This window comes from Lacerta agilis, chromosome 4, assembly GCF_009819535.1.
Source record: "Lacerta agilis isolate rLacAgi1 chromosome 4, rLacAgi1.pri, whole genome shotgun sequence".
Classification (NCBI taxonomy): Eukaryota; Metazoa; Chordata; class Lepidosauria; order Squamata; family Lacertidae; genus Lacerta; species Lacerta agilis.
Genome location: NC_046315.1, coordinates 76,764,904 through 76,787,626, shown reverse-complemented (window position 1 = coordinate 76,787,626; position 22,723 = coordinate 76,764,904). Strand labels below are relative to the sequence as shown.

The window sequence follows — 22,723 nt, the reverse complement described above, 5'->3', positions numbered from 1 at the left end:
CTGCTAGGTTGGCAGGAGCAGGGACCACCTTCTGATCAGCAAGCCCTAGGCTCTGTGGTTTAACACACAGCACCACCTGGGTCCCTCAACTGGAATATCCTAGGCAGGCATGAATTATCCCTATTCCAAACTCAGTTCAGCAGTCTCTGGAAGGGGATACTACTGGATGAGGATTGGGTCCCAGATCACATGACCACAAGGTTTGGAATAGGTTCACATCTCTCCTTGCCCCACTCTTTTTGAGACTTATATCACTGTAAGCTCTGCTGGCTGAACCAGGGTAAAGGACTTAATGCTAGTGTTATGTATGGCTCAGCTGAGGTGAAGAACGTATAGCCCATGGGAAACTCCCAAATCTGCTGAGCTCAAACTCTCTCATCCCCATGAAATTTGGGTTTGGATCATGTTGTCAATATCTCTAAACTAGGGATATAATCTTAATATAGAAGTTAGAGCCATTAAACACAACAAGGCTTACTTCTGAGTTAACAAGCTTAGGATCAGTCTGCATGCTTATTAGTATGATCTGCAAACAGTAACCGTCAAAATAGTGACTACAGCTATTGGGGAAATTGACTAGGTGATACCAAGGTGAAGGTTACGGCAACAACAGCCTATGAGAAATCCTGAATTGCGTTCAACAAGTATTTCTAGAAAAGCCACAGAAAAGGAAGTATCACACAGATTGCATATTCTGAACTGAAGGTCAGTTATGATGGATCTTCGTCATTTTTCTTATACTAAAGCATTTGCCTATTTTTTTCCCTTGGTCCAACTCTCTTCTAAAAGGTGCTGTGGAACCAGAATGTCTAGGTGAATTCCAAGAATAATGTTCAGAAAAACAATCACAATGAGTTACTTCAGTTCGAACATGAATCCCTACTTATGCCTCTCCTTTATATACCTTAGCACTTAACTTCTCATTCCATCTTGTTTGTTAAAAAGGAGAATAAAATATGACAGTGCCATTCTCTTTAATCAATGGCAGACATTCTTACCCAAGGCCACTAATAACTCCATGGTTATACAGGGGTTTTCATGCGTGACCCAGGCCAATATTCTAACTCCTGATCCACCCTGCTGTGAATTAACATAGATATGTGACTATCATATAATGGGAGTCCTGCCTGGTGGTTTACTTTCCAGTGACTATTTATGTTCATCATTGGAAGATAAGAACCTGCCTTTCCAATGCATGATCCGCAGAGATTACAACTCTCTTTTGGGAGAGAGTCACTAAAATGCTTAGGCCAAACTTTGTGGGGAAAGGAGATAAGGCATTGTCAGTCAAGGGTACTCAAGTGTGGAACAAGCTTCAAGAGGAGATAAGGCCATGCCAAAGCTTCCCTGTTTGCACAGCATGCTACGAAACCCACCTGTGTGCCACAACCTACCTGTGACATAGAAAGGCCAAACCATTCTTTACCGTGTTTTATATTCCTGCGCTCTCAGATAACACATACCGGTATGTAAAATTTGCAGCGCATATGGGAAAGAAAGAAACAGCCACAAAACCCAGAAGGAAGGAATCGTATGTGGACTCAAGTGTGCAAGACAAACAACCAGTAGCACCACCAAGTAGTGAGTGTAAAAGCATGTTCAGCTCCAAGGTTTATTTCTATTCTTCAGTGGGGTTTCATGACCTCCTCTTGGTCTTATGCTAAAGATCCCACTTAAAGAGCAATACTGCCTAAAAAGTGAACACTGCAGATAAAAAAACCCCACATTACAGATAAAACAAGAACAATGATAAAAGTTGCAACTTTTAACTGGTAAAAACATTTCCCCATTACTGATTTCGGAGAGCCAATTGTTCACTAAATGGATTGTTTTAGCTTTCCAAATGCCTGGCTGGGAATCACCTTCTTGGCTGCTAACAATAGAAATTCTAGCAATTTTCAGCGACTCTTAAGGGGTTTACATTCCCTGTATGCACAAAGAAGCGTTACATGAGAAGAGTTAAGGACTTCTGTTTTGATATATTCTCCAATTAATTTAGGATTGCATCCCAAGAGTCTGTCAAGTGAGGGCAGCCGCAACACATGTATAAATACATTTTCCTAACAACCATGCCAACAGTTTACAGTAAATTTGCTGCAAATAAAACTTTTCACTGGGACTGGGTATTATTCTCTCATTTTAAATAAACTCTCCCAACAGTGCTAGGCCCGGACATTTAGATGCATTTTCTCATACTAGCAGAAGAATTTCACCTAAAACCCTGGCCTCCAAAAAGCTCTCTGTACCTGCTCTGCTTTGTAGCCCAAGTTTATATAACAAAGTTTGTATTCTTTGTAGCCAAGTTTATATAACAACTGATGCAACAAGGAGATTGAGCCCGTAGAACTCCTAACTCATGATTGCCATATAATAACTCTCCATAAAATCTCTAGAGGTTTGAGTCTTAACAGATCACTGGTTGATAATGGTTTATTATTTGCAAAACTACAGGGGTATGTAACACAGGAGCCTTTACCTCACATATCATTCTAGTTAACAATTCATTGGAATTATCCAGAACAACCAACAAACAACTAGAATGCCCTTCTTTTTGTCATGTTTTCAGTATGTTTACCTGCTAGATTTTATTTTCTTACTGCACAATTTCATATGTATCTATATGTTTGTCCCTCTGAGTTCAACAGGGCTTACTCCCAGAAAGGTGGGTAGAGAATTTCAGCCTAGAAAGACGGGAGGGAGGGAGGTAATTCTAGGTGAAAATTTGGACTTCCATATTTTCCACACTTGGCACTGTCCAGAAAGTGACTAGAGGCCAAAGATGCTATTTTATACACTTGTATCTGTCATAACAAACATTCCACGTTTCCTTAGAATTTTTTGCTCTCTATACTTGAACAATTCATTTTTTAGTTTGTACTCACTTTAAAGACAATGATGGGCTACAGGCATGCATTCTGGATTGCTAACATTCTTCGCTTTATATCTTGACTGAATTCTTTCCTAGACATAACATGTGAAAATCTTTGCCTAAAGAGTCATGCATGATTCAAAACCTTGCATGATTTCCAGCAGCTGCAGTTGATAACGAATGCTAGCTTTACCAGGTCTCCACTGCATATTCAATTCTGGCAGTCACTCACAAAGAACTTTCCATCTCCCTGGTTTGATTCTTATTTATATATTAATTAAAACATTTGTATACCAACCTACTGGAAATCCAAAGTGACTAACAATGCCCAGAAAACAAACAAACCCAGAATGTGATGTGCATAAAATCCCATTCACAAAAGCAAGAAAATACATATAATTCTATGCCAAAGCAGGGCTTAACCCATTTAGTCTAAAGACTAATTCAGTTTAGTATCACAAATGGCAATACACACATCAGTACTCTGCAAGCATGGACAAGAGTTCTGGAGCTGAGAAAGGCACTGGTCAATAAAGAACTGTAATGCTCTATTGCCCCCTCAAGGCTATTTCAAAAATTTCATCATCCTTATTAAACCTGCAGAACTGTGTTGTTGTTTAAAAAAAAATCTTAGTAAACAGACTTCCCCCTGAAACTCTTTCATTATAGAAAATATACTCACTACATAATAATATTTTCCAGTCACACAACAGCCCACAAATGCATACTGCTTAGCCTCAAAAACAAAACAGAGAGAGTACAGCCAAGCTAAGAGAAAAGAAGGGGAAGAAATGAGCCAATGGCTTTGAAAATAAGCAACAACTCTTTCAGCTACCCCATGCCCACTGAACCAGACATGGGCACCTGGCCACATAGACCAGGGAGTATTTGCAGATATTCAGGAGCAGTGTCCTTTTGCCCCTGACCACACAAACTTTTGATCCACCAACCACAGTCATGAGCAAACAACTAGGTAGTTTGCTGCCTAATTTATTGGAAAGGTGGACTGAAAAGCATTCTGAGTTATATGTAGGTCATTAATCTCATTTATTGAAGCCTTTCAGCTAGAACAGAGGGAGAGCCAGTGTGGTGTAGTGGTTAAGAGCGGTAGACTCATAATCTGGTGAACCGGGTTTGCGTCTCCGCTCCTCCACATGCAGCTGCTGGGTGACCTTGGGCTAGTCACACTTATTTGAAGTCTCTCAGCCCCACTCACCTCACAGAGTGTTTGTTGTGGGGGAGGAAGGGAAAGGAGAATGTGAGCCGCTTTGAGACTCCTTCAGGTAGGGATAAAGCGGGATATCAAATCCAAACTCTTCTTCTTCTTCTTCTCAAATTGTGAGCTCCATTCAGGAAGTCTATTCAAAGGTTCCAGAAGAATCAGGAATATCTGTAGCTAACCATGCTCTCTTGATTTAATTTTTCTTGATAATGGATACAACTGTCTTGACCACAGCTGGATTTACCCAACAGGCTAACAAGGGCCTGAACTAGGGGCTCCACGGAACGAATTAATTTCGTCTTGCGAGGCACCACTGTAGATGGTTATCCTCATATTGCATTAAGGGAAAGGAGCTCAGATATGTTCATGATCAAGGTGAAATTTGAATTCAGAACTTTTTATGCAGGTCATAATCCCAAAACACACATTAAGTAGGAAATAACACCATGAAATACAACGTGATTTACTTCTGAGTAAACATGCATAGGATTGTGTGGCCCTACACACCCTAACACGCTAGCTGCTCTTGGTCTACAGAGGAAATGAAGTCAAATTACAAGTCAGTAATAGAATAAAAGACACAAGTTTGTTTGCCTCAATACCCCACCAAACGTTTGTGGGCCATTGCAACATTACATTGTGCCAAGCATGTGTTTTTCAGCACCACCAACTGCACATTGGCCATGATTCCCCAGCTTACCTGATACCTGGCTGCCTACTGCATATACCTATGGGATATGTACGAAGGCAAATGGGTGGTTGCTGCATTAACATTATGCTTTCCACGTAATATTATGTGTGTCCATGTAATAAACTTTAGGGTTGTGCACTGGATTTGGACAAATCCCAAATCCTGAGCTGAAGAGGAATTTTAGGTGTATCGAAGGCAAAAGTGGAATCTGTATGGAACAGCACAAGTTGAAGTGGCTGGTGCTTTGTGGAACAATGGCGATCCAGATGACAAAAGAATTCTGAAAATGTCTGCTAAAAGCTAAAGCAATGTCTCTAATCTCACCATGATGGAGTGATGGGGAAAGGGAGAGCAAATATGAGAGTGGGCAGAGGGTGACCTCTCTTGTGACCAACATGTCAAGCTTGTTATCAGAGGAAAACTCTTTACCCAGAAAGCAAATCCTATTTTGTTTTCTCCCCCTGATATTTATTTATTTACCAAAAGCAATATACTTACTCGAATGAAGACCTCTGAGCGGTTTACAAAGAACATAAGTGGCTTACAAAGAACCATCAACTTTTTAGGAGCCCAGAACAAAAGCCCCTATCCTATTTGTGTGCAATCTGGCAGTTTTATTACCAGGATCACAAAAAACCAGTGGAAATTTATTGTTAACTTAAAACAAACCACCCTAAAAAAACATAACATCTGCCCTTGCAGGAAACCTTCTGAAATTTGGAGAGACTTCAGCAGTACGAATAAATTTCTCTCTCATACAAAGCAACCTATAAAGGAGGTTTGGTCTGAAAACAATTGTTTGTGTAATTTTGCCATAATAGGGTTGGTTACTCCCTTACCTGGCATATTTTTCAGAAGCTTTGCATTACACATATGTCCTTTCCATATGTCTGTGAGAATATATTCCATCCGTTTTGCCCTCCACAAGAAGTTGAACACCCTCAGATAGTGGCTCATGCACTCACGGGTGAATACCTGCAAATATGATCAATACAGAGATTTAAAGTGCGTTAAGTGCCTTTAATACTGCTGCTTTACTTGCTTCCAGTGTCTCTGGATAGCTTTGCAGAGCAACCATCTGACACTTGAAGTTAAGAGATTTACAACAAGATTTAAGCAAGGCCCAGTCCATCAAAAGTCATGGGAAGTCCATTCTGGCATACAAGGACTTCTGTGTGAGCCAATGTGACAGAGGTAGAAAAAAAGTGTTCCATATTTAAAGTCCCAGATTCAATCTCTAATATTACTAGTTAAGGTATCTGGGCAGCATTTAAAGCCTGTGTTGTGTGGTGGTAAGAGTGTTAGACTAGGACCTGGGAGACGAAGCTTTGAATCAGTCATGAAGCTCTCTGAGTGACCTTAGGCCAGTCACCTAACCTATCTACACCAGGTCAATGTGAGCATAAAGTGGGGATATGGAGAACCTTGTATGCCACTTTGAGCTTCTTGGAGGAAAGGTGAGATAAAAATGTAAAAATAGAAGAAGAAACGCTTCTGTTTGCACAATTCTCAACCCAACTCTGCCTACACATGTTGGAGTCTATGTGCATAGGGGACTGTGCAAACCTTTCATCATACACACAGACAATGGGTACACAGACAGACCACACCTGCTGCCATTGTCCTTAGACTCACATCGGGCAGCCATTGTATGACAGCCCCAGGTCTCATTCAAATTGGATGGAGAGTAGGTGAGGAAGAGAGCCACAAAATCTCTCCCCTCCATGTCTAGAAATAATTCAGGTTTAAAAACTGAACCTGACCATGGGTTTACTGATGGGAGAATATGGCAGGTGGTTGAGATACAGCTGTTGGGCGCAAGCTCAACTAGATCCTCCTTTTGCTTGATCCTCGCTGCCCTAAAATAGCAATGCTTTAAAAAATCCTGAAATGCAACACTCCTCCTTGTGAATGTCACTGCCTCATTTACGATATCTTTTCCCTCTGAAAACACAGGAAATTAAAAAGAAAGGGCATGTTAAAATTAGGGAGGTATTTCAGATCTGATCAACTGGGCATTGAATTAATTTTGGAACAGAAAGCAAGAACCACTAGATTTCCTCCCCTCCACCTGACTACACAGGAGAAGCTAGGAGCTACACAGCATCAAGGATCAAAGGCACATCCCATGATCCTAACTGGCACAAACTCTTATGTATTGAAACCTAGTGTTCGGAATTTTCTTAATGGCTTACCAAAAATGCATGGAAAATTATGGCTGAGAGTATAACTTGCCCAGGAACAATCAGTCAATCCATGGCTAAGGTACTACAAGTCTACATTCTTTACAGGTTCAAATTCTATTGTTTATATAGTTGCATTAAAGCTTGCTATTTTATATACAACAGCTTTACAATGTTAGGAATGCCTTCCACCACATTTTTCTTCTTTACCAAAGATGGATTGCTGTGGGTTGTTTTTTTTTAAAAAAAAGATATCAAACAGTTAACAATATCCTAAATATAAAGAAATTGGTTGCACAGCCCTGCAACTACTTACAATCTACAGAGGAAAATCAGAACATGAAAAAATGGATTAACAAATTAGGAAAGTGAGATATTATCTTCCTTTCACTAAACTATACATACCTTGCTGGTCAAACTCTCACTTCTGACACCTTGTTCAGAAAGCAATGCTATTCTTTACATATAGTAAAAGCATTCTGAACAATAGTGCTGCTATTTTCTCATCTGTTTTAATGAATACTACACATCAGATTTTATTTAAAGAGTACAAATAGGTTCCCCTAAAATACATCTTACAGTTCTTGCAAATTATCCCAAATTAGTTGCTACAGTTTCAGAATAATGGATGAAAATGAAAATCCATTTATTAAGTACTTTCTAAAAATCTCCGACAGAACAAATGAATTATTTATTTCAAATAATGAAAGTCTTAAAATGTAGCATTTTAACACTCATTAATAATTTAGGAAAATTGAGAGTTTGGCTGTACTCTTAATACAATGGGTACATCCAAGATACCAAGCAGTCTCTTTAATCATGCAATGCTAAAAGTACAAAGGCTATTTTAGTAACAAAGTATTTAAGTGAAGTAAGTGGGGGTGGAGGTGAAAATTGACAAACTGCGATAGATATACAGGTGAAACTCAAAAAATTAGAATATCGTGGAAAGGTTCATTTCTTTCAATTCAACTTAAAGGGTGAAACTAATATTTGAGATAGACTCATGACATGCAAAGTGAGATATGTCAAGCCTTTATGAGAACCCCAAATTAACATTTCCAACTTTGGGGTTTTCATCAGCTGTACGCCATAATCATCACAATTATAACAAAGGCTTGACATATCTCGCTTTGCATGTCATGAGTCTATCTCATATATTAAATTCCAGTAGCTAATGAAAACAATTGCTTACATAAATGGACTTTTCCACGATATTCAAATTTTTCGAGTTTCACCTGTAGATATAGAGCTAGAGATATAGAAATATAGATATATCCTTACTGTTGCAATCGGTCCGTCAACATGATAGTCTAAGCTGAAAACATCCCAACCAGTATCACCAGGAGAGACCTTAAAAAAAATAAATCAGCATTTAACCAAATCATATACATTGTTATTTAGCTGTTTTCCAATAGTTATTTAGCTGTTAGGAATTACCCTGTTCTGCATTACTCAATCAAAAATGGATGGGAGGGACCCCCCGGGAGGGACCCCCCCCCATACTTTCTTATTAGGCACAGGATGCAAGTTTGAAATTGGGAGATACCATGTTTATCAGCACACAGGGTATGGGAGCTCCCGCAGAAACCCTTTCTAGGTAAAGTGGTACCTCGGTTTACGAACTTAATCTGTTTCAGAAGTCTGTTCTTAAACCAAAACCTTTATTAAACTGAGGCACGCTTTCCCTAATGAGTCCTCCTGCCGCCAGTGACCTTCCACTGTTCAGATTCCGTTCTCAGACTGAGGTAAAGTTTTCAAACTGGGACACTATTTCCGGTTTTGCGGAGTTTGTAAACCAAATAGTTCATAAACAGGTCTGTTCTTAAACCGAGGTACCACTGTGTTGTCATTGTATATCCAGGTCAGCAGGGAGAAGCACACATAAACATGAGAGAACCATGTCCTCCCTAGTACTAAGTGGGATAGTACAACACCTCAGCACATCCTTAAAAGGACTGCATCAGGGTAAGTTCAGTGGCACTATCACTACAATCTAGAGTTAAGCAAACTTCTGACCCCTGAAATAAGGCGGCTTAGGTGTGCTGAACCTATATTGATCAGCAGACATTCCACCAGGCTATAGATGGAAAGAGATTAGAGTGAAAGAACTCTCCATCAGTTTAATTGAAAGAGGGGCTACATCCAAGCTCCTTCCTCAACTGCCATCAGCAGCTATTCCATCAGGCTATGGGCAAGGGACACATAGGGAACGGCCGGGCCTCTTCATCTGCTTTCTTAATGAGCAATGCCTGACTCCTTCTCTTCTTGAAATCTTTCCATTCTACCTAGTCATTTACAAGAACTCTGTAACAAAGATAAAGTGCCCGAGTTTGCTTTTCCCCTTCTCCAACACAGCCCCCTTTCCTTTTGTGTCATGTCTTTTAGATTGTAAGCTTGAGGACAGGAACAGTCATATCACAGACATTTGTAAGCGGTTCTGGGAGCCTTTTTTCGGTTGAAGAGCAGGGTTTTTAACAATGATCTTAAATAAATAAATAAAACAAAACTGGAATGTAGCCTTAATTTTTATAAACACACATAGCTATAAGTGTAATCTATAACTGACAAAAGAGCACACTGTTACCGTTGTAAACTGCGCAGAAAGCCTTGTATTGTGGAGCGGCACTCAAATGCCATAAACAAAACAAATAAATAAATAAATAAATAAATAACCAAAGCTCCTTTTCAGAGAAATAATAGTTAAGAACTACACTGACAGATGAGAAAATCAGATTTTGCATTCAAGACAAGACAATGCTATTTTCCAATGCTGACTTCAGATGCCATTTTAGCAATTAAATTTTTTTTAAAACAAACCAATAGTCTAGTAAAATGCTAAAGTGGTTTTTTGTTGTTGTTGTTGTTGTTGTTTTAAAGTACCTCCAAAAGTCTGACATCCAAGCGTTTGAGGATCTCAGGGTTATCAAACTGTGCATTTGTTGCCCTGACAGCTGTTTCCAGGATTCCTGTCAGATTATGCTGATACAAAGTGGTAGCTGGTCTCGCAAGCTCTGGCCTAAAATAATAATAAAAGGAGATAAATGGAAAGATACACAATTTACGTAATAGCCCAGTTGTCATTTAGCTGCAGGCACAATGGACTAACTATGCAATATATTTTGAGCCCACACAATAGTAAACAGATTATCCTTTCCGAACAGTGAACTATCAATTTGTGTGTGTGTGTGTGTGTGTGTGTGTAATTACAAGTATTTAAGCTGAGGATTTCCACACACAAAAATTACCCTGCACGATATACCTGTGCTCCTACGAGCCAGGGACCAGTATGACACTTCAGCTACAGCTGCACACCCCTTAGCAACCTTCTAAAACAGAGTCAGTTCACAAAACTTTTCAGGGCACTGGCAGCTGCTCAGTGCTGGAGCATCTGCCTTGCCAGATTCAATCCTCAGCATTCCAGGTAGGGATGAGAATGCCCCGTCTCAGAAACCCTGGAGAGACACTGACAGTCCGGGTAGGAAACACTGAGCTAGATGGACACATGGCCTGACATGGTATATAAAGCATCTTCCTAAGTCATATGTTCCTATGTTTTTCAGATTTGGAAGAGGCGGGTTATTAGACTTGCAAGCAACTCTGGAGGATTCCTCACCAGACTACTATGTCACAACTCATTCAACTCAGTAGTACAGTGGTACCTTGGTAGTTGAATGGCTTGGCTCCCGAAAAAAATCAGCTCCCAAACACTGCACACCCAGAAATGAGTGTTCCGGTTTGCAAACGTTTTTCAGAAGCCGAACATCTGACACGGCTTCCAAGGCTTCCAAATGAGTGCAGGAAGTTCCTGCAGCCAATCGGAACCCGCGCCTTGGTTTTTGAATGGTTTCGGGAGTCAAACAGACTCCCAGAATGGATTAAATTTGAGAACCAAGGTGCCACTGTACTCAAGTCCATCATGGTTTTTCTATTCAGTAATATCCTTTTGGATAGGAGGCAACCAAATTTTTTTAAAAAAAATTAGTTTTCTTATTTAAAGAACTTCCCATAATCCTATAATCAAGCTGACAGGGTTTTGTGCAAATGCTGATAACTAAACTTGGGGTGGGGAAAGAAGAAGGTTAAGCTGCGGAAAGCCCTCCAACCAGATGTCAAAGAGAAAAACAACTACCAGACTTTTAGAAGACATCTGAAGGCAGCCCTGTTTAGGAAAGCTTTTAATGTTTAATAGACTATTGCATTTTAATATTCTGTTGGAAGCCGCCCAGAGTAGCTGGGGAAACCCAGCCAGATGGGGAGGGATTTATTTATTTATTTAGCTTCAGGGAGCATTGATAGGAAAGTGGCTTTAGTTTCAGAACAATCGCCTCTGTCTGCATATTTGAGAAACAACCACTGTTTAGACCAAAAACTGCAGTAACAATGTCAAGATTTGGTCAACAACCCTAAGTTCTAAAACAGTGTTTTTCAACCACTGTTCCACGGCACACTAGTGTGCCGCGAGATGTTGCCTGGTGTGCCGTGGGAAAAATTGAAAAATTACTTTATATATAGTCAATATGGGCACAGAGTTAAATTTTTTAACATTTTCTAATGGTGGTGTGCCTCGTGATTTTTTTCATGAAGCAAGTGTGCCTTTGCCCAAAAAAGGTTGAAAAACACTGTTCTAAAAGCATTTTAAAAGAGTAATAAAATTAAAGCAGAATCTCTCCAAATTCTAACAAGTAATTTGGGCATTTCAGTTTAAATTCTATCACCAAAGAAAATGGAGGATTCTAAGCTAATGTTCTCGATAAACTTGAAACAGTAAATTTAAACTTCCATGTCAAAAGATATTTCTTTGCACTAAAACATGCCCCTTCGCTGCTTGACGCACCAAAGCGTACTGATTTCACGTCTCATCATTATGCTGCTGCACTTTAGTGTAGAGATGCTACATCAATTCAGCTCTTGGACAAACAGACATCTCTTTGATGTCTGGCAAGTAAATGGACTCTTTTGTAATGAAAAATCAGCATTATGGTGGGGGAAAGGAATGCGACGACATGCAGGAAGCCTGCCTTTATACTTTAAAAACCCCATCCTAAGGGAAAACCCAATATGCTTTTAAAAAATACTGGCACCAAGGGAGGCAGATGTGGGAGTTTGGCATTAAGTACAGGATCTAAGTTTAATAGCTGTAGATTTAAGTGCACATTTAAGATGAATATATTTTGATACGTTCATCAAAGGTCAGTCTTCACTTTCTGCTGATCAGAATGTTATTCAGTGTCAGCAGCTACTGAATAGTTAAAGCCCAAGCGAATCTGAATTTGGGTTCCTAGTACTTCTAGATTAGCCTATAGGTGGAATGAGACAAAGAGAACTGGAAAAGCCGAAGGTTGGGGGTTGTACAGTAATGCAAAGTACCAACTTTAAGTCTATGGTTTTGCTACTGTTTCTCCAGAACAGTGGGCGCAACCCATTATCTCTCCAACAAACAGGCCAGCACACACAAAATGAGATACCCACTGGTAGTCTATAGCCCTGCCCTTCATCGGCTTTAGCCTATTCTATAGATAAACTCTGTAGATGTTGTTTGTGGGGTTGGGGAGGGACACCGCAACTGTGACACAACATCAAACGTATGCACACAAGACTCTAAAAATGCAACTGGAGCTGAACACTATGCACACGTTCACCCAACAGATGGGAGGTCAGGCACATAGAAGATGCAAGTCAGACATGCTGTTGCCATGCTCACACACAATGAACATAAAAACTAGAATGACTGCTCTGCAAAGAGCAAAAATATTTCCAGCAATCGTAGAATTGTAGAGATGGAATGCAAGAAAGTTTTGCCCAACGTGGGGCTTGAATCCACAACCCTGATATTAAGAGTCTCATGCTCTACTGACTGAGCCATCTCCCTTGGGTGTACTTAGTCACCTGCACATTGAAATACTGAAAAACTGAAAGGTTTTGTGCTATTACAAAAATGATGGTAATCCTAAATAAGATAGGACACAATAGAAAGGGAAATAGGAGGAGGAGATAAGAGCAGAACCCCTCCCAGTCCACCCTCATGTATGTGTGTGTGTAAAAGTCTTGTTGCATAATCTTTACAGTCATTAAATTTGTGACCATTAAGCATGGACATAGTTTAATAACAGATTATACATTTAATAAACTGGTTCATATGTAATGGTAAACTAAGTAGAAATAAGCCATGGCTTATTGTGAATAATAAGGGTGTCAGTGCATGCTATTCAATTGCTCCTTAACAGTCAAACAGTCCTCAGTCAAAAACCGTCAATCGTTTAACAGGAAGAATTGAGCAGCATACAACAGGACACTGCTCACTCATGGTAAGCCATGGTTTGTTTCTCACTGTGGCTCAATGTGACATGTGAACCAGCCCAATATCATATGTAGAATTCAAGACTATAGGTTGTACCCAACAGCTATCCCATTAGTGCAAGGACTTCTGCTTGTGCAATGGAACTTCCCCAACCTCTCCCCCATGCACCCCCAAACCCTAACCACCCAGAGCAGATTTGGGGGTGCAGGGAGACGGGAGGGAGGGGAAGTCCCATTGGAATGACTTTGTTGGACACAACACTATCAATACCATTTATTTGTGGTAGAGCAGTGTTTGTCAACATCTGGCAATTCTGTTCCACTCAGAACCAAATATTACCCAATATAAAAGCTAAAGCATTGCTTTGTTAATACTATATGCTGAACCTAAAGCAGCATAACACAACACTGAACATATTAATAGAAGCAATAAAGTACATTTGTATTTTAATCGTAAGTTTTATTGTTGGACCACAGGCGTAACAAAACCCTATTTTGGATTTCAATCAATCTTCTCTTCCAGTACAAACATTTAAATTCAATAACATTACAATCCACATTCACTTACTTAAGCAAGTCCATTAAGTGCCTGATAAAATCTCCTTGACCGAGAAGTAAGTAGCGCCTCATGGCCTGCATGTGCTCCAGTAAATTGTACTTTTTATTGAGAACATCTAGCAAGTATTTGCTAGTCTCAAAATATGCAGCATCTATTTTTCCCTGAAATGCGTTTTCCAAATCCGTGAACATTTCGGCAGCTGTTACAAGAAGAAAATGGTTACAGAGACTGCAGATATGTACTCTTTTAATATTTTTTTAATTAAATGCGAGCAGTGTACAATTACTAAATTTCACCTCTGAAAACACATACTTTGACTTGAGTTTCTACACATTAGTTCAGCAATACCATGGCTTGCTAGGGAATGGGAAGGGATAGGATACATCTGAATTTTATAGGGTGCTAAATGCAGAGTTTTCAGAATGCGCTATCTTCTGAAATAAAATATTCTATCAACACAAAAGCTACAGTAACTACTTCATATTCTTAAACTGTAAGAAACATTTTAGAGATAGCTTTGCAATACTAATGCTAGTGCACCCTACTCAGATCGTGCCCACCCAGCTCTTCCTTTTGCCAAGCTGGAAGGAAACAAACCACAGCAGTGGTTTAGCATTATATGCAAACCAGCACTCATGGTTTGCTTCTCTTCAAACAAACCATAGGAGGAAGCCAAGAACAAAGAGATGGACTAGATGTGCAGCATAATCTAGTCACAAGTAAGTGCCACTGTGCTCAAAGGGGTTTGCTTCCAGGTAGGTTTACAAAAGACTGCAGCCTAAGGTGACCACAACAAAGCAAAATCAATCATTATCTTTGTGAAAAACATTACTCTCTTTTTTTCAAGCTCGCTTTTAAAAGCTACTAAATTAATGTAATTAAGGTTAGAAAACGTCCACCTAATGGAATATTAGGATCTATGCACTCTTAATTCATTATATAACTCACTATTTCTTAAAGCTAGCTAAAGGGGTATCTGCCCAAGCAGATGTAGATGTAGATGCGAAAGAGCAGATCTCATTTGACCACATGGAACTGCACATCTCCATCCGGAGCCATTTGTTGCAAGCAGCAAAGCATGACTACAGCTGAACTGAGGCAATAGTTATTACCCGTGCCGTCCTATACCCGTCTACAGAAAAGCCCCATTGATTTCAGTGGGACTTACTTCAGGTGAGGGTGTAGATTGCAGCTTAAATTGGTAAAAATCAAACACAAAATAATTATTTTCTTTTAAAAAAAACACCCTACAGACACTGCAAAGGAAAGCTGAAGGAATGTTGCAAGAGCAGCTAACTTTTAAAAATACACAATTTGTTTTAATAAATGCTTATATTTTTCATCAAGTACTGAAAATGTTCATTGGACAAATAAAAATTCTATTCTTAGCAGCTTATCTCCAAGACTTTCTTGAACTAACAAGCAATGTCTGAACAAAAAGACCTACCTACCACTACACCAGAACATTATAAATCATGTGGCTGCATTTAGAAGCAAGGTATAATCAAAGTATGGACACAAAGTTCTGGTCAAGTAGTGCTTATCAAATGCCACATTTCTTATAAGCATACCCTAAAATGCTTTAGTGCAAATTAAACAATTAAATGTAAATAAGCAGTTAGAAATGAAGGAAGAGATTTGAGGAGATTTACAAAAAAGCAAGATACAAGTTCTTCCTAAAACATGGTATATTTTTCAGATGCCACTTGGTGGAATCCGCATCAAACTGAATTGCCCAGTAGGAGTCATCACATTATTATCTTTTAATGGTAACAGTCACAATGCAATGGGGAAGTGGTCGTTAGTACTAACTTCATATGCCCACATGGAATCATCCTACATGTAGATGTACAATACCAGAAGTGCAAAAAACAGCTCCCCTCAAAGGTGGTACAATGCAATATTGGGGTTTTACAAACAGGTTCACTCTTTCTCCCAAAAGGGCTGCACTTCCTACATACATCTTACAATTATCCAAGGGTTGCCATCCAAGTTGGCAGGAATACTAAAGGTTCTTTCACAGATACCATGTAGACTGCAAAGATAGTGTTTACTCAATGCATTCACCAAAGATCCCACCCCACAAAGCCCCCATATTTGAACTTCGTATAGTTTCAGGCAGAGATTATTTGCAAAATCAACAAGGTCAGAAACAAGGTTCTAATGTGGTTCTTCTAGAGTTAACCTTGATGTTCAGTGATGTATTCTGTTATGTGACACTCAGAGTGCATAATGATACAATACTCTTATTCTAATTTCATACCATCTTTTGGAGATTCTGCAGATTTGGCCACAGCTATCATCTTTGATGATGGACTTTGGTCATGACAAACCTGATGCAAGAAGTTTATGGATTTTCCTATTAGGAGAACCTAAATATAAATGTAAGGCATCTTCAGAAGTTATTCTTTAAAGGTTTTATAAGGAGAAACAGTACATTTTCAGCAAATATATTTCACTTACTAAGTCAGCTTAAATAAATAGCACACTATTTTTATTTCTCAACTGTCCTTCAGCAAAAGATTCAAGGGCAGTTTCCGAAATGTGACCAAAATTCACACAATGTATAAATACAATTTATACCCAACAAACATAATAATAATAATAATAATAATAATAATAATAATAATAATAATAATAATTTATATAATGCAAACTTACAAAAAGTGAATTGAAAACCTGGAGCGGGGGGTGGGGGGGAGAGACCCTAAAAAGCAGAAAATCACCTGAATCTAGAATGCCTGAGCAAGCTGAAAAGCTTGTCCTGTTGGCGTCCGACCTCCTTCTTTGAGGAGGGCATTCCAAAGTTAAGGCACCATTGCAGAAAAGGCTCCTCGCAATATGCCTTTAATGAAGAGGATACTTGGTGCATGGCCACTGCAGGAGATCATAAGCCACAGATAGGCTAGTATGGGAAGAGATGCTGTTTCAGGTATATGGGTTCTAAGCCATTTAGGGCTGTTCCAAGATAAGCACCAGCACCTTAAACTTAGCTCAAAAGTGAACAAGCAGCCAATGCAGATCTCTCAAGATAGGCATAAACATGAACAACTCTGGTTGTACTCATCAATATTCTGGCAGCTGAATTCTGCATGTCATCTTTAAGGACAACCCCACGTATTATGGTAATCCAGCTGGGAGGTTCGTGGGATCACCATGGCTAGGCTATCCCTGCTTGCTTTCACCAGCATGTAAAAACAACACAAAACTGAGGCAGACATTAAAACTAATCATATTCAAAAGAACTGCTGTGCATTCCAACTGTGTTTTCTAGACTGAGAGATATATTTGAAATATTCTGACGGAAATCACAGGTGAGGAGAAGCACCTATCATATAGGCCCACTAGTGTTAAAAGCAGCCATGGAGGATGCCCACAGCAAAATCAGCAACAGGCAGGAGCATTCAGCTCAGTTTAGGCATAGTTTCTTGCTAACAAGAGAGATCATTAGGATGATCTGATAATTTACCGTAAGAAATTATACATGGGTACGAGTCTTGTGAAAACCTGCTCCCGGCCTTGCAGGATTTTTTCCACCTGGCCTAGGATGGTGGCGCCGTGACTGACTCCAGCTACAAAAGCTGAGGCTGCTGAAGAGACTTTTGGGCTGCTTTATAGTTTAGGTGGCTTTGTTGTGGAGGTGTGTTGTTGTTATTATTTAAATTAATTTTTTGTATCTTTATTTTGGATCTTCTTATGGTTTATGTGGAAATAGTTCAATTTAATTCTGTACTTTCTGATGTTTTACTCATTGTTATGATTACTTTTGTCATGTCTATATGTAATTTTTTATACGTTGCTAGCCGCCGTGATCATGGTTTTTAACTGGCAGTACAGTATGCAAATAACACGATTGACTGAGTACTAAGAAAGGTCTATTTGTATGAATTCTGATTCACTGCCCCTGTCTGGAGCCATACTCATGTCTAAAGTACAAAGAATGCTCCCCTCTGCACTTGTATGTCTGTCATTAATAGCTGAAAAAGTCAATTTAGAAATAAGAGGGAAAGTCATTTTCCTTCATACCTTTCTTGAGTGATCCATTGTAATAAAAGAAGGAATCATGGACTTCCGCAATGTGTATTTGTCGTGCCACAACCGATCTGTTTTCACTGTGGGATCTGAAGCTACAAAGAACTGTGAACACAAAATTTAAAAATAATTTCTTTTTTAAAGCGTAAGTGTTATGTATACATTTTAAGGCAGAGAATCAGAGAGACGTCACTTACATAGAGACAGAAACCTTCCTTTTTAAAGCTATCAGGAATAGTATCAGCTGGGATGTTATGTGCATAATGTATGAAGCACCACCAGCTGTTTGTTCTAATACGTACAATTAAACGTGAACCACAGTATAGACAATAACCAGTCTTTTAAGACCCACCAAGAAAATTCACCTAAATCACCTGCTAGCTATAAGCTACTAATGCACTTTTAAATACCCAGTAATTTGTAAGTTCAATGCACCCCACTGTTTCAGGTCAGCAGCATTTTGATACTTGAAACACATGGATCTGAAATGTAGAGTGGATAAAGTGTCTCCGAGTTGTTTACTGAAGGTGGCATATGCTAAAATCATTTAGCAGTGCGATAACAGTGCAATCTGACCAAAATACAATGGTCACATAAGAATGGCACAGCAATGACTTCACTATAACTAACAACACTTCCAATACAGCTCATTATATAATGCCACCTGCGTGAGACCCTTCAGTCAAATAAATGTGATGTTTCCTTGTTCAGCTGTTATGTTCCAGGTGCAAACAATGTATGCATGGAGGCAGTGGGGAAGAGAACAGGGCTAGATTCATTCAAAAGTGCCCTAGAAACGAGATGTAAAACTTGAAAACATGACAACTATACTAGAAAACAATATTAATGCATTAATATAAAAAGAATATATAACATGCATTTTTTTAAAAAAAAATCAGCTTCTTAAATTTATTACCATAGTCCCTTTGGCAACTGGCATAGAGCTTTAATTGGAGTATTAATGAGAAAAATATAATTTCAAAATCCATCAGACAATTCAATCATCTTTGGGAGTTATAAAAGCCCTCATTTGATAACCAGGGCAAAGTAACATGCAATTAATGTATTTAGAAAACATCTAGTAAAAAATACAAAGAGAGAGAAGAGCATTTTATAATTAATCCCGTGAAAACGAGATCTTGGGAAGGGTGAAGGAAACCAAGGTCAGAACATAATTGCAATATAATTATTTTATTGATTCACTGTACCCATTCAAGGTTCTTTGAGTTTTGTTATTATATCTTGTATAGAAAGGAGTGCAGGAGAAATGGGAAATCATGGTACAATCTAACTGATGAACAAATGCCAAGGCCTTCCAACCAACAGATAAAAAGGGTGATTTTCTTACGGGGAAATTAAGAGCTTGTTTACAAAGGCAATCAGTATCCCAGAGGGTAAGTGCTAGGATATTATGGAGGGGAACCCACACATTCATATGCCCCATTGTAATTAACCTCTCTTTTTTCTAAAGCCGCTATATGACAAGCTTATTGTAGGGGTCGTGTTCACTAGAATATAGTCACTACAGTAGAGTTTATTGGGGCTTTCACCCAAGGGATTTATACAACTCATGGAAGTTTATTTTGTTGATAAAAGTTCCAGAGAAGTTTATATTGTAAAAACCGATCTCACTGATGCAAAAAAGCAGTACAGAGTAAAATGATCGTCTAAGTCTAATTTGGCCTGGACATAAACTGAAGTCACATCTCAAATCTATTGCTGGCTCTTCTTTACTAGATTTATGTGAGAATAAATGCTTCAGCCCAAAGCAATGGCATGTGACTTATTACACTGCACTGCTACTAGTCAGCTGGTATATTCAATCCTGACTACTTATTTGCTACTTCACCAAAGATTTAACACCAGGCCATTAAGAAATGCTGGCATAGTTAAGAACAAAACAAAAGACAAATTCTACCTGTGATATGTTACCACTGGTAAGGTAAGGTAAGGTAAGGTAAGGTAAGGTAAGGTAAGGTAAGGTAAGGGACCCCTGGATGGTTCAGTCCAGTCAAAGGCAACTGTGGGGTTGCGGTGCTCATCTCACTTTTCTGGCCAAGGAAGCTGGCATTTGTCTGCAGACAGCTTTCCGGTCATGTGACCAGCATGACTAAACAGCTACTGGCGCACGGAAGACCATGCCGAGTGCCAGAGCGCATGGAAACGCCGTTTACCTTCCCGCTGCAGCGGTACCTATTTATCTACTTGCACAGGTGTGCTTTCAAACTGTTGGCAGAAGCTGGGACAGAGCAACGGGAGCTCACCCCATTGCGCAGATTCAAACCGCCAACCTTCTGATTAGCAAGCCCAAGAGATTCAGTGGTTTAGACCACAGCGCCACCTGCATCCCTTTGTTACCACTGGACTGTTGTTTTGCAAGCGCAAAGAACTGGACACACCAAACTAACCCCATGGTTCTTTGGATTCTGGCCACAGTGTCTAAACTGAAGTGATGTGCAAGTTCTTCACATGCAACTCTATTTCCAGTATAAATGTCAACTTTTTCTGCCTAGTCATGTCTCCTCTTAATTTTCTACACTGTAGGTTCAGTTCCACAATTGTGAAAGAGGTGTTTCAGTGGCTTAGTTTTACCCAAAATGGGAAACGGAAAGCAGACCTCATGTTAGTAAACAGTTTACAGAACTTACTTCATGGTAGGTGTCCTCCAATTCCCCATCATAAATCCAACGATAAAGGAAATTCAAGACAGGATGCGACACAAGGCCAAGAATATGCTGCACCAGGGATCTCATGTAGGGGTCACCTGTTTTACTGTAGGCATGAACAGCTGATGCAAGTTCACCACCTTTCCTTCCTGGAGAAACATGACACAAAGAGGAAAATTTAAACATACATTTTCACCTCCCTGGAAAACTAATGCTACATCTGCAGCTTTGTCATACACCAAATTTTATTACAAAGCAGCTATCTGGCGTCTGAAGAGGATTCTTCAAAGGAAGAGACAATTTTACCATTGTGCCTTATATTCCTTTTGCGAGAGTTCAGAGAGGTTGGAAGAGCACCAAAATTGCTAAGAGATTGCCATAGCTACAAGTAAAAATAGCGCACAGAGCACAAGAAACAGAGTACTAATGTCTACTTCATTAGAGCATTCTTTAGAGCGGGAAATGCTTCATAATTATTTAATCCACATGGGAAGACAGGGAATGGAAATGCAGCTCTTTGGTTCCTCTAGAGAGCTTCTGGACTGAGTGAGAAAGTGGATCTGATAGCATGATGAAGTAGCCACTGGCCAGGGCGTTCCCCCCAAATGCTACAGAGCAGTGGTAGGAAACATGTGGCCCTCCAGATGATGCTGGAGTCCAATTCCCATCACCTCTCACCCTTAACTGTGCTGGTTGGGGCTGATGGGAGTTGTAATTCCACAATAGTTGGAGGGCCACAGGTTCCCCACTTGTGCTGCAGAATGAAAATATGCCCCCCGCCTCCATACTTTAATAAGGGGTCAACGAAGCAACTAGAGTGCCTCTCCCTATCTTCAACTATCCTGACAGACAAGGAGAAAAAAAATTAGTACGCTGGCATCTTCCCCATCATAAAGAGGTCGCTATGTTGGCAAGTTTATCACCTGGATCTCTGGGAAGGGCAAGCTGCAAGCAAAAATGCATACAGTGGTACCTCGGGTTAAGAACTTAATTCGCTCTGGAGGTCCATTCTTAACCTGAGGTACCACTTTAGCTAATGGGGCTTCCCGCTGCCACCGCACGATTTCTGTTCTCATCCTGAAGCAAAGTTCTTAACCCGAGGTACTATTTCTAGGTTAGCAGAGTCTGTAACCTGAAGTGTCTGTAACCTGAAGCGTCTGTAACCCGAGGTACCCCTGTATGCCGTATTTTTCCGGGTATAAGACTAGGTTTCCCCCCTTAAAATGTCAAAAAAGGGGGGGCGTCATATACACAGATATATCTCCCCCATTTTCTTAAATCTGGGCCACCCAAAAAAAGATAGGGGGTATCTTATACATGGGGGGGGGCGTCTTATAGACAGAATACAAAAAAGGAAATGGAAACTAAACACACTTCCTTTAAAATTTTCAGAGCAATCTGCATCTTGTGAGGTTAAGTGAGGATAGCTTCTGTATTCTGCTAAACAATTTTTCCTAGGGCCAGTGGACATGTAACACTCCCGAGGCCTTAACTATGGTTAACAGGAGATCGCAGGATCACACGCTGCCTTCAACAGCCATAGTTCTTTGTCGGAGGAAAGGGGTTATAGCATTGTACCTGGTAGCCAGAAACTGGGCATTCTATTTCTCAGGATGGCAGGGAAAGAGGTAAGGTGAACCAAGACTTCAGTACTTTTTAACCTTGCCTGCCTGCAGAGACAGTTGTGGGAGGGAGCCCCTTCAGGGTCCCAAACAAGCAAATGTGGCTGTTTTCTGGTGGAAGCCGCCATAACATGTACTGTAGTTACAGTCCAGGCTAGAAGGGGAAGGCAGGAAGCATGTATTCCCACAGCCCATGCCTTAAACATGAATGAGAGATTATGAGCACTCATCCAGTGCCTGCCTTTACAGCTAATACCGATTACCAGAATACTCCCTCAGTCACTAATAGAGATGAACAGTCAACCATGTAATAATCTCACTTTTAAATGCAAAATATATGAGATGCAAAACTCTACCAATATTGCCACCATAAGGGTAAGTATACATAGTAAAAAGAAGTTATGATGAATGCATGCAGTGCTTTCATCTACAGAGATAAATGGCATTATTTGAATGGTAAGTCAACTCCATCTATATCCACTGGAATGATATCTACATGTAAAGGTTCTTAGAATCATCCATTTCTGCAAACACACCCTTCCCAATAGTAATACTATTAATGCAATTTCCTGGAAATCA

The 22,723-nt window shown here is 39.8% G+C and overlaps 1 protein-coding gene across 3 annotated transcripts in view; it reads right to left on the bottom strand.

Annotated features, from left to right (window-relative positions):
* The window catches only part of TUBGCP3 (tubulin gamma complex associated protein 3), a 54,061-nt gene that overhangs the window by 4,588 nt on the left and 26,750 nt on the right, over positions 1 to 22,723 (bottom strand). For all 3 annotated transcript variants that reach the window (XM_033147754.1, XM_033147755.1, XM_033147756.1), the window contains 7 exons: positions 20,505 to 20,671; positions 17,851 to 17,961; positions 16,088 to 16,196; positions 13,834 to 14,023; positions 9,849 to 9,984; positions 8,250 to 8,318; positions 5,622 to 5,757 (listed from right to left, as the gene is read on the bottom strand). In XM_033147754.1, the coding sequence (XP_033003645.1) occupies positions 5,622 to 5,757; positions 8,250 to 8,318; positions 9,849 to 9,984; positions 13,834 to 14,023; positions 16,088 to 16,196; positions 17,851 to 17,961; positions 20,505 to 20,671 (918 nt within the window). The remainder of the gene's footprint in view (positions 1 to 5,621; positions 5,758 to 8,249; positions 8,319 to 9,848; positions 9,985 to 13,833; positions 14,024 to 16,087; positions 16,197 to 17,850; positions 17,962 to 20,504; positions 20,672 to 22,723) is intronic.